A 14,887-nucleotide genomic window follows, 5' to 3' on the forward strand; every position below is an offset into this window, starting at 1 on the left:
TCATAAAGGAACCTGTAGCCTGAAAAAGATTAAAGAACTTGATGCACCTTGCTCATCATCCTCTAGGAAGCCATAACATGCCAACTGATGTCTCCTTTCTTTCAACCAAAGGAACAGTTAATATCCTTCTCTGACATTTCTCATTCAGCATAGTAAGGGACCTATTCAGATACAGTTGTCTTTTTCCTAGTCCTGTATGCAGTGTTCTCCTTTCTGCTATTGTGACTTTCAAACAATTTTTGCAACTGCCATATTTTCTGCTTATGCTCTGTATCATAAAGCTCCTGTCTGTCTCTAGATTCATCTTCTTCTGTTTGACAGTCAAAAAAAAAAGAATGACAGCCAACAATCATCTTTCAAAGTAATAAATATTTGAAAAAGTATATTATTGCATTTTAATTATAAAGTCTGACACAATTAACAAAATAGCTAAAACAGTGTTTTACTTCAGCTAAAATTAAGAACCCAGTAAAGAAATAAGGAAACAAACATATCTGTTTCTTAGTTTTACCGCACTTAGTGACATGAACGTGACTCCCTGAAGACATGAACTAAATTACAATAGGGCTGTTTCCAGATGCTGAGAAAAAATATTGAACTCGAAACAATGCAAATGCCTCTAGAAAACATAAATGTAATTTTCAAAAAACAGTAAAAAAAAATTCTTCAAGATAAACATAAGGTAGCATAATGAATTCTGTGTGGGTCTTCACAGGTCAGTTAGGTCTGGGATGCAAGTTATAGTTAAAATGGAAGAGAAATTGCGGCATCTGAATGTGCAAGTGAGCATAGTCATTTAACAGAACATGAATTTCTTCCTAAGGCAGTAAAATTAACATCAAATTTGGGGTTCCTGGCATCTCATTTGAGAAGATTAAGCAGCTGCTGAATGTAGGAGAGCAAGTCTTGGGACTTAACTAGAGTTTCTATATATAACAATTCTAATATGGAATTGGTATCTTCATCCTGAGGTCATTTTCATCTTTCCTACAGATTCGGATTTTTTTGTTTGCTGATTCTAACAAGGGAATAATATTCTAAAGACAAAAGAAAAGAAAAATAATTATACCATTGTTCCAGTGGGTATAAAGCAGATATTACAAAATACAGCATTGATAAAAGCAAACCAAACCATCTAATTTTGCAAATCACTTTCTTTACCTGACGGCCTAAAGCCTTTGCCATTTGTAGTATTCCTATGCCATACTAAAAAAAAGAAAGAAACAGGAAAAATTATATAATTATTTTAGCAAACAGAAGCAAAATACAAAATAAACAGGTTTACAATAAAATGTTCATAATAATAAGGAACATGAAGCTATTACCTCATTTGTGACAGTAAGATCTGCACCTTTGGCCAAAAGAAGTCTTACTAATGGTTCATGGTTATTCAACACAGCAACCTGTAAATAAATATTCCATATAAGCAAAAAGAACTATTTTGCATGTTTCGGTAATTATCAGAATAATAAAATATGTCTCTCAAATAAACAAATATGTTCTGTTTAGTTTTACAAAGGGTCAGTTTGTAACATGAGGGAGCACCACAATTTTTGTGTGCTCTGCTAAGGAAAAATGTGCTTCTTCTCCTTGCAGGGACTGAATAATGTTGATTATATTTTCAGATATCTCATCAACGTGGTAATAAACAAGTAGAAACCCAACAGCAAACACTTCTGTTTAACACCAATTATTTCCTCAGTATCTTTTCTTCTGTGCTTGCTGGATACTATAATATCTTTTGTCTCTTTTTTTCAGACAACTTACATTTCTTGACAAATGCTGTCTAATAGTTTACTGTTCAATGTATCATTTTCTTATCTTGTGTGCCCCCAACAGATTCCATCTCATTTTGTATTGCTTACTTCTAGTGAAGTATGTCCCTTGACTCACTAAAGTACTTTGACCCGATAAATCTGTAACATTATGAGTTATACCTTTGATGGGGCAATAGGCCCTCCAAACAATAAGGAGAGTGTCAGGTGTTCTTTATATGGGCAATAGCACTTTCAGTAACAGTTTTCCAATTTCATTAACATATTATATTACAACTGCCTGAAAATCATCTTATCTCTTAAAAAGGACAATTTAAATGCTCATTTAAACAAAATAATACATTTAGATTCTTAAAGCATCCACATTTATGAAAAAAATAAAAATGACCCACTCAGAATAATTTTGAACTTCTTGGATTGTCTCCAATACTCAACCTTAATTCTGAGATGCTAGCATTGGGAGACTGGTACAACTGGTAGGAAAACAGCATTTTTTAGTGAGACTGGCACAATTGATATGGTAGGTCAGAGTGACAACTTTATGAATTTACTTCTCCTCGTATAAGGTTAGCTCAGTGTGCTTAATTTAATATTTAGTTACATATCCTTTGCACAATTTTCTCATAGAAGTTGACTTAAAAATTATTTGCATTCTATAGCAAATTATTTTGATTATCCTTTTCTTTTAAAATGTTATATTTGTTTGTAGCTGAAAATAAATTCCTTAAAAGAGTGTGTCAGTAATGATTTGCTAAAGCACAAGCATCTTGTACTATCTACATTTAAATGTTACACTTAATGATATTGGTGACTTGTGCTCATCATGTCAAAAGTTGGATGATTTGCTTATCATTAGTAGTACTGACTCTAGACTTACTGATGATGATTGCACTTGTGTAATTGGCGCAGCATGGAAAAATTAAAGTTATGTACTCACCATAACTGTGCATCTGTGTTGTCTATTTTCATTCTTCCTCAGTGATTGGCATTTCAGATCCAACCTCATATCCGAATCAGCTGCATTTACAAGTCTTTCAGATCCAGCTCACGAGCTCCTCCCTCTACTCATAATGCCCAAGTCAAACTGCTATAACTCAGATTGAGTTGCTGCCTTATAAGCCCTGGGAAGAAATTAATCCTAAGCACAGTCAACGGAAAAATAGAAGTAGCAGAGCTGGGGCACAAACCTGGAACTGAATTTCCACAATAACGACAAGGTCACTCAAGGAGATGAGAGAGGAGGAAGGAGGGTGGGGAGTAAAAACAGCAGAATAGACTGTACCATTCCCATTCGGAACTTTGACTTCTTCACAAATTGATTTAATTTGCTCAGATCAAAAATTGGTCTCAAGTCCCTGGTTTTCTTTGGCACTAAAAAGAATCTTGAGTAAGTTCTGAATCCTTTCTCATCTGGTGGGATCTCCTGGATGACTCTCTTGTCTAGCAGCTTTCAAAATACTTGAGCTGCCACCTTGCTCTGATTGGGTGGGACATCGGGTAGCCATTTTCTTTTCATTGGGGAAATCTGGAAAATTATATATAATAACTTCTGGATATGACTTTTTAACACTGAAGAATCTTTTATTGTACTCAATACAGAAAGAAACTATATCTGGAGATCAATATAAGGACAATGATGTCCGTCTAAGAGCTCATTCTTGCAGAAGTTTGTAAACAGAAAGGATGGGGTTGGTGGGTGGGAAGTCAAGGAAAAATGAAAATAGACAACACAGACAGAACATTAAGGTAAGTACAAAACTTCTTTATCTGATGTTGTCAATTTTCATTCTATTCTCAACTGATGGGGAAGAGTCCTCAGCTACCTATAATTCTGGGTGATCTGTGGAAGGATATTCCTGAGCAGAGTTGAACCAAATGATGCTCTACCACTGGAGATCAGATCTGTAGATCAGAGTGTATGTGTTGTATCTTTAAGAAGCATATCAAGGACTAAACATGCACATATAAATACCGGGCATGTGCTATTCCCAATGCTATTTTGAGAATGCAGGCCCAGAGTGAGCATGTATAATTGCATTAGTTAGTTTGTATATAAATTACTTAAGTTAAAGTCAGTAAATAAGAAGTTATGTACCTACCATAACGTTCCATGTTAGTTGTCTTCTCTCGCCTTCTTTCTTGCTTGATGGGTTCGGAGCCGATCCTCGGCTCCGACTCGGCACTTGCTTTAGCTCGAGAACTCCTTTTACCAGCTCGAGGCAGCCCCATATCCCATGATGCAAGGCAGTAAGTACCCAGATCTCGTTTGTTGACAAAGGGCAATAACACCAAGCATAAAATACTTCCCAAAGGAAGAAGAAACTTACAGATGGAAAAAGGACCAGGTCTGAATGGTCTTTATCATAATAGTTTCTTATACAAGGTCTGTCCAGGCCAGGGGGAAGGAGGGAGGGTCGCAAGAAAGAAGGCGAGAAGACAACTAACATGGAACGTTATGCTAGGTACATAACTTCTTAATGTTAAGTTGTCAATCTCGCCTTCATTCTTGCTTGATGGGACCGTCCTAGCACCTCTATCCTGGGTGGCTCAATGGAACAAACTCTTGAGGACTGTAGAGCCAAAACTGGCTCTGTCCCTGGAGGCCAAGTCCAATTTGTAATGGGAAACAAAAGTGTGAGGAGTGGCCCAAGTGGCCGCTGCACAAATAGTGTCCAAAGGCAGTCTAGCTTGAAAAGCTGTAGAAGTAGCTAAACTCCTAGTTGAATGTGCTTTAGGTTTTGAGCACAGCTGTTTTCCCCTGATCGTATAAATTTCAGTGATGACCAAGAAAGCCATCTGGACAAAGTCACTTTAGAAACAGGAAGGCCTTTTTATTATCCGCATAGGAAACAAAAAGTTGATCAGATTTTCTAAATTTTTTTGTTCTATCCAAATAATATCTAAGCTGACGGTGGACGTCAAGATAATGTAGTTTTTGTTCGGCTCTATCTGAATAGTTAGGAAAAACTACAGGGAGATCAATGGATTGATTCAGATTGTTCTTTGAAGCGACCTTAGGTAAAAGGATGGATTGGTTCTCAAAGATACTCTGTCTTTGTGAAAAATCAAATAGGGGGGTCGAACCGAAAGAGCATGAAGTTCAGACACCCTCCTGGCAGATGTAATAGCCACTAGGAATAAAGTTTTCCAAGAAAGATATTTCAGGGAACAAGAAACAGCTGGCTCGAAAGGGGGAAGAATCAAGGATGTCAGCACTAAATTTAGATCCCACTGAGGAGGAGGATTCCTGATTGGAGGCTTTAGTAGGAAAATTCCTTTCAAGAAGGCCCTGCAGAGCCTATGGGACATAATATTATGATCTGCTATCCCGACATGAAAATTAGAAATAGCAGCCAATTGAACTCTGACTGTGGAAGAAGAGGAGCCTGCATGAAAAATCTCTGCTAAGAAGTCCAGAACTGCCTGAACAGGGGCAGTAAAAGGATCAATATTTTGGGCCTTAGCCCAATAAGAGAAACGTTTCCATTTGCTTGTGTAAATCCTCCTGGTAGAGGATTTTAGTGAAGCTACAATGATGTCTCTAACTGGGTTAGAGATCAAAGGAAGCCTGGCTAAGGAAGGAAGTGGAGCAACCATGCTGTGAGGTTGAGAGAAGGGATTGACCGGTGCAGCTGACCGGATTGGTGAATCAGTAGATCTGGCACTGGGTCCAGATGCCACGGCTGCACCAAAAGGTGATGATGGAGGAACGGGAACCAAACTTGTCGAGGCCAGTAAGGGGCAATGAGAATCAATTTGGCTCTCAAAACGGTAGCTTTCTGGATCACCTGAGGGATCAGAGGAAATGGAGGGAAGGCATAAAGAAGTCCCTGGGGCCAATCCTGGTCAGAGCGTCTCTGGGGGGATGGCCTGATAGAGGGAAGAGGCTGAAGAAGTCTGGACATTTGCTGTTTTGGGGAGTAGCAAAAAGATCGCAACATGGACGACCCCATTCCAGAAAAATCTCTTCCGCTATAGATTGCTTGAGAGACCACTCGTGAGGCATGAGGATAGCTCTGTTCAATCTGTCCGCTATAATGTTGGTTTTCCCAGGGATATGCGTTGCTACCAGAAACCGATGAGAGGAGATCGCCCATTGCCAAAGTCTGAGCGCTTCTCGACACAAGGGGTAGGACTTGGTTCCGCCCTGTTTGTTGATATACCAAACTACAGACATGTTGTCTGTGTGGACTGCAATTGTCCCTACGGGAAGAAAGTCGTTGAGGGCTTGCAACGTTAAAAGCACTGCTCTCATCTCCAGGACATTTATGTGCAGATGGTACTCGAACGGTTGCCACGTCCCATGAACCATCCTGCCCTGATAATGACCCCCCCACCCGATCAGGGAGGCATCCGTGGTGACAGTGGCTATCGGGGACGGGGGTACAAAGCACCTGCCTTGGTGAACCTGAGACGAAGTGATCCACCAAGCAAGATGTTGTTTGCATGTCTGTGTCACCAGAATCTGGTGACGCATTGGGAGTTGCTGGTATGACCACTGTGTGAACAGCATCCACTGAAGGAGGCGCATGTAGAATCGAGCCAGGGGAAGAAGAGTAATGGCCGCAGCCATGAGACCTAATACCTTTAGAACCATTCTGGCCTGTACTTTCTTGCTGGCCAGAATGATCCTGACATGAGTCTGAATGTCTGAAACTCTTTGTTCTGTAAGGGTAGCTGACATCCGAACAGTGTTTAAGTTTGCGCCTATGAAGGTAATAGACTGGCAGGGCGATAAGGATGACTTTTCGAAGTTGATTGAGATGCCTAAATGAGAACAAAGGTCTATTGTGTAATCCCTGGCTTGTATAAGCTGATGCCTGGTGGTGGCTGACAGGAGCCAGTCGTCGAGATACGGAAACACCTGGAATCCTTGACGTCTCAGGTGAGCCGTGACCACTGCCATGCATTTGGTGAACACTCTGGGGCTGTAGTGAGACCAAAGGGCAGGGCTCTGAACTGGAAGTGACTGGACCCCAGCCGAAAGCGGAGAAATCTCCTGGAGCGTCTGTGAATTTTGATGTGATAGTACGCATCCTGAAGATCTATTGAGCACATCCAGTTGTCCTTCTGTAAGAAGGGCAAAATTGACTGAAGAGTGACCATTCGGAATCTTGTCTTCCTGACAGACTTGTTGAGTCTGCTGAGATCCAATATTGGTCTCCAGTCTCCCGTCTTTTGGGGACCAAAAGAACCTTGAGTAGATTCCGGCTCTGAATGGTCTATTGTAACTGGCTGAATGGCTCTTTTTGCAGTAGTTTTGCGATTTCTAACTCTGCAATTTCCCTTAGACCGGTGGTACATCTGGAAGGGAACTTGAGGGAAGGACTTTCCTCGAAAGGAATTATGTAACCCTTGGATATGATCGACTGTACCCATCTGTCTTGAGTGGGGGAATGCCAGGCTTCTGGGTACTGTGATAATCTTCCCGACTGCCTCCAAGGGGGGACAGCCGGGCAACCCCCGAGGGGTGTTGAAAGGGCTTATCGGGGGGGGGCTCCCTGTTTCCCTGGTTCTTGGACCCCTCTGCCTCTAGAGCGGCCTGTTGTTGTTACCCCTCTGCCTCTAGGGGTAAACTGACCACGTGAATCCGGCGTGACTCCTTGGGATTTACGGAACCACATCTTCCCACCCTTCTGTCCTTTGGGATAAGGCCTAGAAGGGGTGGAAAAACGGACTCCAACAGCAGAAAGAGTCTTGCCGTCCTGCTCACACCTGGTCAAGGTTTCCTTCACCTGAGGGCCAAACAAAGCTGACCCATCAAAGGGAGAATTTGTGAAGGACGCCTTAAAGGGATCCGCAAAATCACATAGTCGCATCCAGGCTTGGCGCCTAAGAGCCACACCTGTGCCTGCGGCTCTACTCGCTCCATCCGCAGCATAAGATATTAGCCGCATGGAGGAGTTAGCAATGGAATTGAGGGTTCCTAGCTGCGAAGCAATCTTTTCTTGAGCCCCTGCAGCTGTAGGATCCTGAACTACTTCTCCCAGCTCCTTCAGGATATCTCTCTGGAGTCTGGTGAAGTGACAAAGATAATTCAGCGAACGCATAGCAAAGGTCGCTGAGGAAAACATCCGCTTGCCGTACCTATCCATGGTCCTAGAGTCCTTATTAGGAGGATGGACGGGCACGGAAGGATCTGCAAGTTCCTTTTTGGTGGCCGCAGCCACCACCATGGCATCAGCGGGGACACCCTTGGTAAGGAATTGTTTGTCACTTGGGGCAGTGATGAATTTTGAAGGCCTCCTAGGGACTGGCTCTACAGAGTCAGGAGCTGCCCACGCCTTTCGTGCAATAACCTGCATAAGGGGGTTGAAAGGCGGAGACACCCAGGAGGTGGAGGGCCGAGATCCAAATGCCTCTAGGTATACTGACTCATCCTCAGAGGGATTGTTGGTGGGCCAGTTTCCCCTCTGTTTCAGAAGTTCTAGGATGTCTGAGAAGGAGACATCCTCAGAGGGGATCTAGGGATCCCTCTGACTCATCAAAGTCAGTATCCGAAGTGACAGACTCGGGGGAGTCTACATGCTTCCTCTTACAAGTCCTCTTCCTAGGAGGATCTCCCGAAACATCAGGAGAATCCTCGGAAGAGGGGGAAATTCCCAATGGGGAAACCTGAGGCGGAGGATCTCTGGGTCCTGTAGCAAGAGAAGTGGCAGAGATGTCAACAGGTACTATAGAGGGAGGAGCTACGGGAACAGACTGCTGACTGATACCAGTGGCCAGTACACTCTTCATTACCTCGAATGCTCCCCTCCCAGGCAGGTCCGAGAGAACCCGCCAAGAGCTAGGAACTCCGGGACCACCGAAGGGAAGTCTCCGAGGCAGATGTCGGAGCCGAGCTCACCAAGGCCGAGGCTCCAAGGGAAGAGCGGGCTCGGACAAGGGTCCGATGCCACTCACCCCTCGGAGGAGACCATGGAAGCCCGACCACGAATCCCTCTAAGGAAGAGGAGATAAGAGTAGAGGCTGAAGGAACAGAAGGGGTATCCGCCCTCCAGCCGTAGCAGTAACCATGCCCGAAGACTCCAACTCCAAACTCTGGGGTAGAGTTGAAGGAGGAACTGTAACGGGTGTGGACTAACAGTCGCCTGCTGAGATGGACTGTGTAACATTTGGGCCAGTAGCTGTGACTTGAGTAATCTACTGACCACTCTCTCTAGGTCATGATCTGACAACCTGGATGACCTTGAAGATCGGCTCCGATGGCTCCGTTCCGATAGAAGAGGCGGAGCCGGAGCCGAAAGTATCGGCTCCAAGGAAGGAGACCTCGACCTCTTCCTGGAATGAGCCATCGGAGCCGATACTACAGATCCTGTCGGCGCCGACTTCTCGGAGCCGACAGAACGTCTCGATGAATCGGCTCCAGCTGGAGCCGATACAGCCACCAAAGTAACGGTGTCGGAGCCGATCGGAGCCGACACCGATGCCTGTGCCACATGGGTGTCGGAGCCGATCGGAGCCGACATAGAAGTGGTCAAAATAGGTTCGGCACCGATAGCCATCGGTGCCGAGTGCTTTGTAAAGCCAGAATCGGCTCCAGCCGGAGCCGATCTCGACTCCGTACGAGTCGGAGCCGAGGCCGCAGGCTTAGGAACAGAAGCCTGGGCCTTGGAAACTCTTGCTGGTTTTGATGGAGCCGACTTAGCCGGAGAGCCCTCCGGCTTAAGAAGGCCCCTAAGAACCAGTTTGTTATGTCTCTCCTGCAGGACTCTCTGGCTGAAGGAGTGACAAATAGCACAGGAGTCCTGCAGGTGAAGAGGGCCCAGACAATACAGGCAAGAAGTGTGACCGTCTGTCAGAGACATATTCTGACAGCACGAGTCACACTTCTTAAAACCTGAGACCCTCTCCTTTGACATGGTGCCGAAAACACACACACACACACCAGTCAAATTTAACTTAAATAAATACCAAAAGGTATTCTACAAAACCAATACACACACCCTAACAGGGGGGGGATGGGAAGGGTTTTTAAGATACACTAACAAAAATTAAAGGAGACAGGGATTTCTGTCAGAAAGGGAATAAAATAAGTTTAAAACTATCAAAACAAGGTTTTTTTAGTAAAAAGGGGCTTAAAACTCACAAAAGTGAAAAACTTACCAGGAGCTGGTAAAAGAAGACCTCCCAAGCGGCCAAACGAGATCTGGGTACTTACTGCCTTGCATCATGGGATATGGGGCTGCCTCGAGCTGGTAAAAGGAGTTCTCGAGCTAAAGCAAGTGCCGAGTCGGAGCCGAGGATCGGCTCCGAACCCATCAAGCAAGAATGAAGGCGAGATTGACAACTTAACATCTTCTATTATGATATGTTTGTATATAATAAAGCTGCTTCAACAGAACCCACAAAGTCTCTGTGTCCAAAGTAGGAGAGCAACATGGTGTCAGAAGTGGGATTCCAGAGAATGATATTCAGAGCCATGAAGTGCAGAGATCACAGTGAAAGTAAACTAAGGGAAAGAAGCATGAAATAGAGCCAGAAAAGAATCAAAGGTAATGAGAATTTGCACAAACTGCTTATTTTATAAAAAAGATAAAACGGAGCATTACAAGACCACAAACCACATTATTAAACAAGCGGGAGGCACAAAAGGTTTATTAAGTAAACAAAATGTTTAAGATTAAGATATCTGATGAAATGATTATCAGAAAAGCAAAACAAGTATGTTTAAAGCAAAACGAGTGTGTTTGAAGCAAAACGGGCATGTTTACAATAAAACGAGCACAAGAAAAGCACAATGGGCATGAAAAGAGATTAAATGAGCAAAACAAATATAATAAGGGCTTGTTGTGCTATTGGGCAAAGTTACAAATACTGGCATACATTTCTGGCATATGGGTATTTGTGTGTACTTGCAAAACCCTTCACTGGTATATGTTAATATGGCAGATGGATTTTGAAAGCCCTTACCACTTGTATTTGATCAGAATATTACAGAGAATTGAAGAATATTTGAGCAAGAGTACAATATGTTTATACAAGCAGGTTAGTCAGATAAAGATGCACGCACCAGAGCATTCATTTTGCTAAACCTAACAGGGTCAGAGGCCACTGAAAGAGAGTGTTCATTTGTGTACACACCAGCAGGATATGAAGGAGGAGAAAATCATTATATTGTTGTACAGGCTGAATCAAGTGAAGACCCTGAGTGTTTGAAGCACAAGTTGAGAGAAATGTGTAATCCTAAGACAAATATTACATTCAAGATGCATTTGCTTTACACGAGAGATCAGAAACCAGGGGAAACTTTTGCAGCTTATATAACTAACCCGAGAAACAAAGCCAAAATGTGTCAGTTTGGTGGCTTAAAAGATGAGTTAATAAAAGACAGGCTCATGTTTGGTATTAATAGTGCTGCTGTGAGAGAGATTTTGCTTCATGATAGTCACTTAATGTTGAGTAAAGCCATTGAGATTGTCAAATCCATGAAGTTACAGAAAAACACCCAAGTATGCTTGCAAGTGATAACAGCATGGTTTCAGTAGGCTATGTAGATAGCATGCAACACAAAGCAAACAAAAGTAGTCCTAAGCACATGGCAGCCACAACCCCTGCTGCTTCATCAGGGAAACCACAGAGTTTTCCAGCAAGTTCTAAGATCAGTTCAGTTAAAGGAGCATGCTCTGTACAGTACAAGGGTGAATCAGCAAAGTACTCAGTGCAGTACAAACGTGAATTAACAAACACCAAGTCCAGCTTTATTGTTAACTGTCACAACTGTGGTGCTAATCATGAGTCTAAAAGAGAGAAATGCTTAGCATTTGGTCAGCAATGTCACAAGTGTAAAAAAATTTACCATTTTCAAAACTGTTGCAAATCAAGCAAACCACGCAGTTGTAAAGAAGGGTCATATAAAAAAAAGCAAACTGATCAAGTAAAGTTGCAGTAGTCCACTTTTTATGTAGTTGGTGTTTCAGTGATTGGTGAAAGAGTTAATGCAGTGAATTTATTGGCAAAGAGCGAAGTGTTTTGTACAGTCCAGACCAATGGTAAATCCACAGAGCTTAAAGTAGACACTGATTCAAAGTGTAATGTTATATCAGCAGACATATTTGCTAAAGTGAGAACTAATGAACAACTCAATGTGGCCAGTAATGCGAAACTTGTTGCTTAAGGAGGTGAAGAACTTCAAACTGAAGGCTCAGTGATGCTTTCATGTTATTTGGCTAATAGTTGTTACAGCTTTTATTCTGTGTAGTCTGAAGACCAGTACAGTCATTACTGGGTCTCAAAGACATTTTGAGAATGAATCTGCTTTCTTTTACCAAAGAAGTTCATCACATAAGTGCATATCCTAGTTTAAATTTTTCTGAAGCCATTTTATCAAGAGTATGCTGATGTTTTCAATGACAAATTGGGCAAACTTCCAGTTGTGTATTCCATGAAGTTATTCCGCGAGGTCACTCCAGCAGTCAGACCACCAAGAAGAGTTCCGATAGCTATGCAGATAAAGTTAAGGCTCAGCTGGATTAAATGGTACAGCAAGGTGTAATTTGTCCAGTTACAGAACCAACTGATTGGGTATTGTCTATGGTAGCAGCTCACAAAAAAGGCTCAGATGAAATCAGAATATGTATTGACCCAAGAGATCTGAACAAAGCATTGAAGAGACCGTATCATCCAATGTGTACAAAGAGGTCGCAGCTCTAATACCGAATGCCACTGTCTTTTCTGTCTTGGATGAAAAAAGTTATTTTTGGCAAGTGATGCCTGATCGCAAATCCTCATTAGTAACCACTTTTGGTAGCCCATTTGGCAGCTACAGATTCCTAAGGATGCCATTTGGAAAAAATTCTGCAAGTGAAGTCTTCCAGCATGCAATGGAGCAAATATTTTTGGGATATCCTTGTGCCCTAATAGTAGATTATTTATTGGTTGGAGGCAATGGTGAAGCACAGCATGACAGAAAGCTAAAGGGACAGAGCACGTGAAGTAAACTTGTAGCTCAATCCTCTAAAGTACAAATTCAGACTACCAGAAGTTACATATGTAGGTCATTTATTTACCAGTAATGGGTTGAGACCAGACCCAACCAAGCAAGCAGCTATTCTTGAGATGTCAGCAGCAGATAATATTCAAGCTCTACAGCATTTCCTAGGCATAGTCAACTATTTAGGCAAGTTTATACCAGACTTCAGTGAGTTGACAGCACCTGAGGGCACCCTTGAAGGCACCAGATCGATGGATAGTGAATATCTAGTCCTGGGAAGAGAAACAGGGCTCAAGTGAGTCAGACCTGATAGCTTCTTGTTTTGATCCGAGGTGGTTCGGTCCATCAATTTCTTCTTTTTCATATCTGAGGGTGCAGTTGCATCCAGCTTAGATCTTTTCTTGCATGGCTCCAAAACCATGGTGGATGACATAAAAGGTTTCAGAGATGAAGTTTTTGACTCTTTACCTTTACTTCTGGGAGACTGTTCTCCAGATATATTCTCTTCAAAGGCAGAAGGTAGTAATCCTCTCAAAATAAGCTTATTTTTTCTTTCTGCAAGGGTCCTAGGGTTAAACCCATGGCAGATGGAACAATCTTCTTGAAGATGTGAAGGCCCAAGACAATAAACACACATCAGACATAGGAAGTTTGTGCCCACAATTCACACACTTTTTAAATCTAGCAGGGCCTTTTTCTGCCGTAACTACCACTATGAAAAAGGAAAATTAGGACAGAATAGATTTTTTTTTTAAAATTAGGACAGCAAGAAAGAAGGAAAACTACCAGCAATGTTAATAATGGCTATACCAAGTGTAGAGAAGAAAGGAAAATAATAACACTAGTATTTTAAAGAAGTATACACTGTACAATAGCGAAGGTAAGGGATAGCAGATATATAAAAAGTAAGGCAAATTAGAAAATATTTAGATTTACAAAGTTTAGAAGATAATTATATCACTTAACTGAAAAAAACACGACAGTTATGGTCAGCTATGTCTTTTGTGAAAAGCGGCAAATAAGATTTGAGGTAACTTAGAGTTAGTGCATTATGGGTAAGGGAGAAGCACAAGCGTGTTTTGCTTGTCAACAGCTTTAGTAATGGCCAAGTTGGATTTGAGGATTGGATCTGAACCCATCAGTGGAGGACAGAATGAAAACTGACAACAACAGATCTCTGGTTTTGCATGCCTCCTCTGCCATGAAGATAGTGTCTTCTGTTTGAACTCCCCCCTCTGTCCCTGAGGGAGTTATCCTCACATGGATCTTGGGAAGGAACCTGAGACTTATAGAACCACATTTTCTTGCCTCTTCTTTGACTCCTACAAAAGGATCATTGAGGGTTAAAAAACATATACCTAAGGAAAACAGCTTAGATATTTTCTTGGATGGCTCGGAAACTGGGGTGGATGACGTAGATGGTTTCAGAGATGGTTCATGCTGGGAATATGTTTCCTTTGCAGTAGGTAAAACAAAAATATTTAATCAAAACGGGTATTGATGAACTAAGACTTGAAAGGATCCACAAAGTCACACAAGTGCACACAGGCATGTCTCCTACCAGCTACGCCTGAACCAGCCACCTGTGAGGTACCCTACGCAGCATGGGATATTAGCCTAATGGATGCATTAGAGATGGATAACAGAGTGGCCGTTTGTGAAGAAGACTTCTTGTAGTCCTCCACAGACATGGACTTGGATAGGGATTTGGAAAGTTTCTTAGTCGAATTCCACTGTAATCTTTTGAAATATGCCAAGTAATTCAGAGACCATAAAGCAAAGGTTGCTGAGACAAAAATGTGCTTTCTGAATCTGTCCAATGCTCTGTCCAATGCCCTGGAGTCTGTCAGTGAGATGGACATTGGTGCTCTCCTCTGTCAGCTCCTTCTTTGTGGCTGCCACCACAACCATAGCATCAACAGGGACTCCCTTGCTCCAGTGTGGCCTATCTTTAGGTGGTGCCAGAAATTTAAAAGGGTGATGGAGAATATGTTCTACAGTATCCAGTTCCTTCTAATCCTCATCTGCTAGGGGAGTCACCCAAGATGTAGATGGGCCAGATTCAAAAGCTTCCAGAAAGACTGCCTCCTCTTGGGTGGGGATATCAAAGGACCATCTCCACTTTTGCCTGAGAATCTCTAGGATGTCTCCAAAGGAGACATCATCTGGTGGAGATTTC

General features: G+C 42.5%; 1 protein-coding gene across 2 annotated transcripts in view; it reads right to left on the reverse strand.

Moving 5' to 3' along the window:
* Positions 1 to 381: 381 nt before the first annotated feature.
* Positions 382 to 14,887, reverse strand: part of FANK1 (fibronectin type III and ankyrin repeat domains 1) — a 1,042,588-nt gene continuing 1,028,082 nt past the window's right edge. For both annotated transcript variants that reach the window (XM_044056182.1, XM_044056181.1), the window contains 3 exons: positions 1,326 to 1,403; positions 1,162 to 1,206; positions 382 to 1,037 (listed from right to left, as the gene is read on the reverse strand). In XM_044056182.1, the coding sequence (XP_043912117.1) occupies positions 942 to 1,037; positions 1,162 to 1,206; positions 1,326 to 1,403 (219 nt within the window). In that variant the 3' untranslated portion in view covers positions 382 to 941. The remainder of the gene's footprint in view (positions 1,038 to 1,161; positions 1,207 to 1,325; positions 1,404 to 14,887) is intronic.

The sequence above is a fragment of the Protopterus annectens genome, chromosome 14.part0 (genome assembly GCF_019279795.1).
Source record: "Protopterus annectens isolate FY-2018-M chromosome 14.part0, PAN1.0, whole genome shotgun sequence".
NCBI classification, from domain to species: domain Eukaryota; kingdom Metazoa; phylum Chordata; order Ceratodontiformes; family Protopteridae; genus Protopterus; species Protopterus annectens.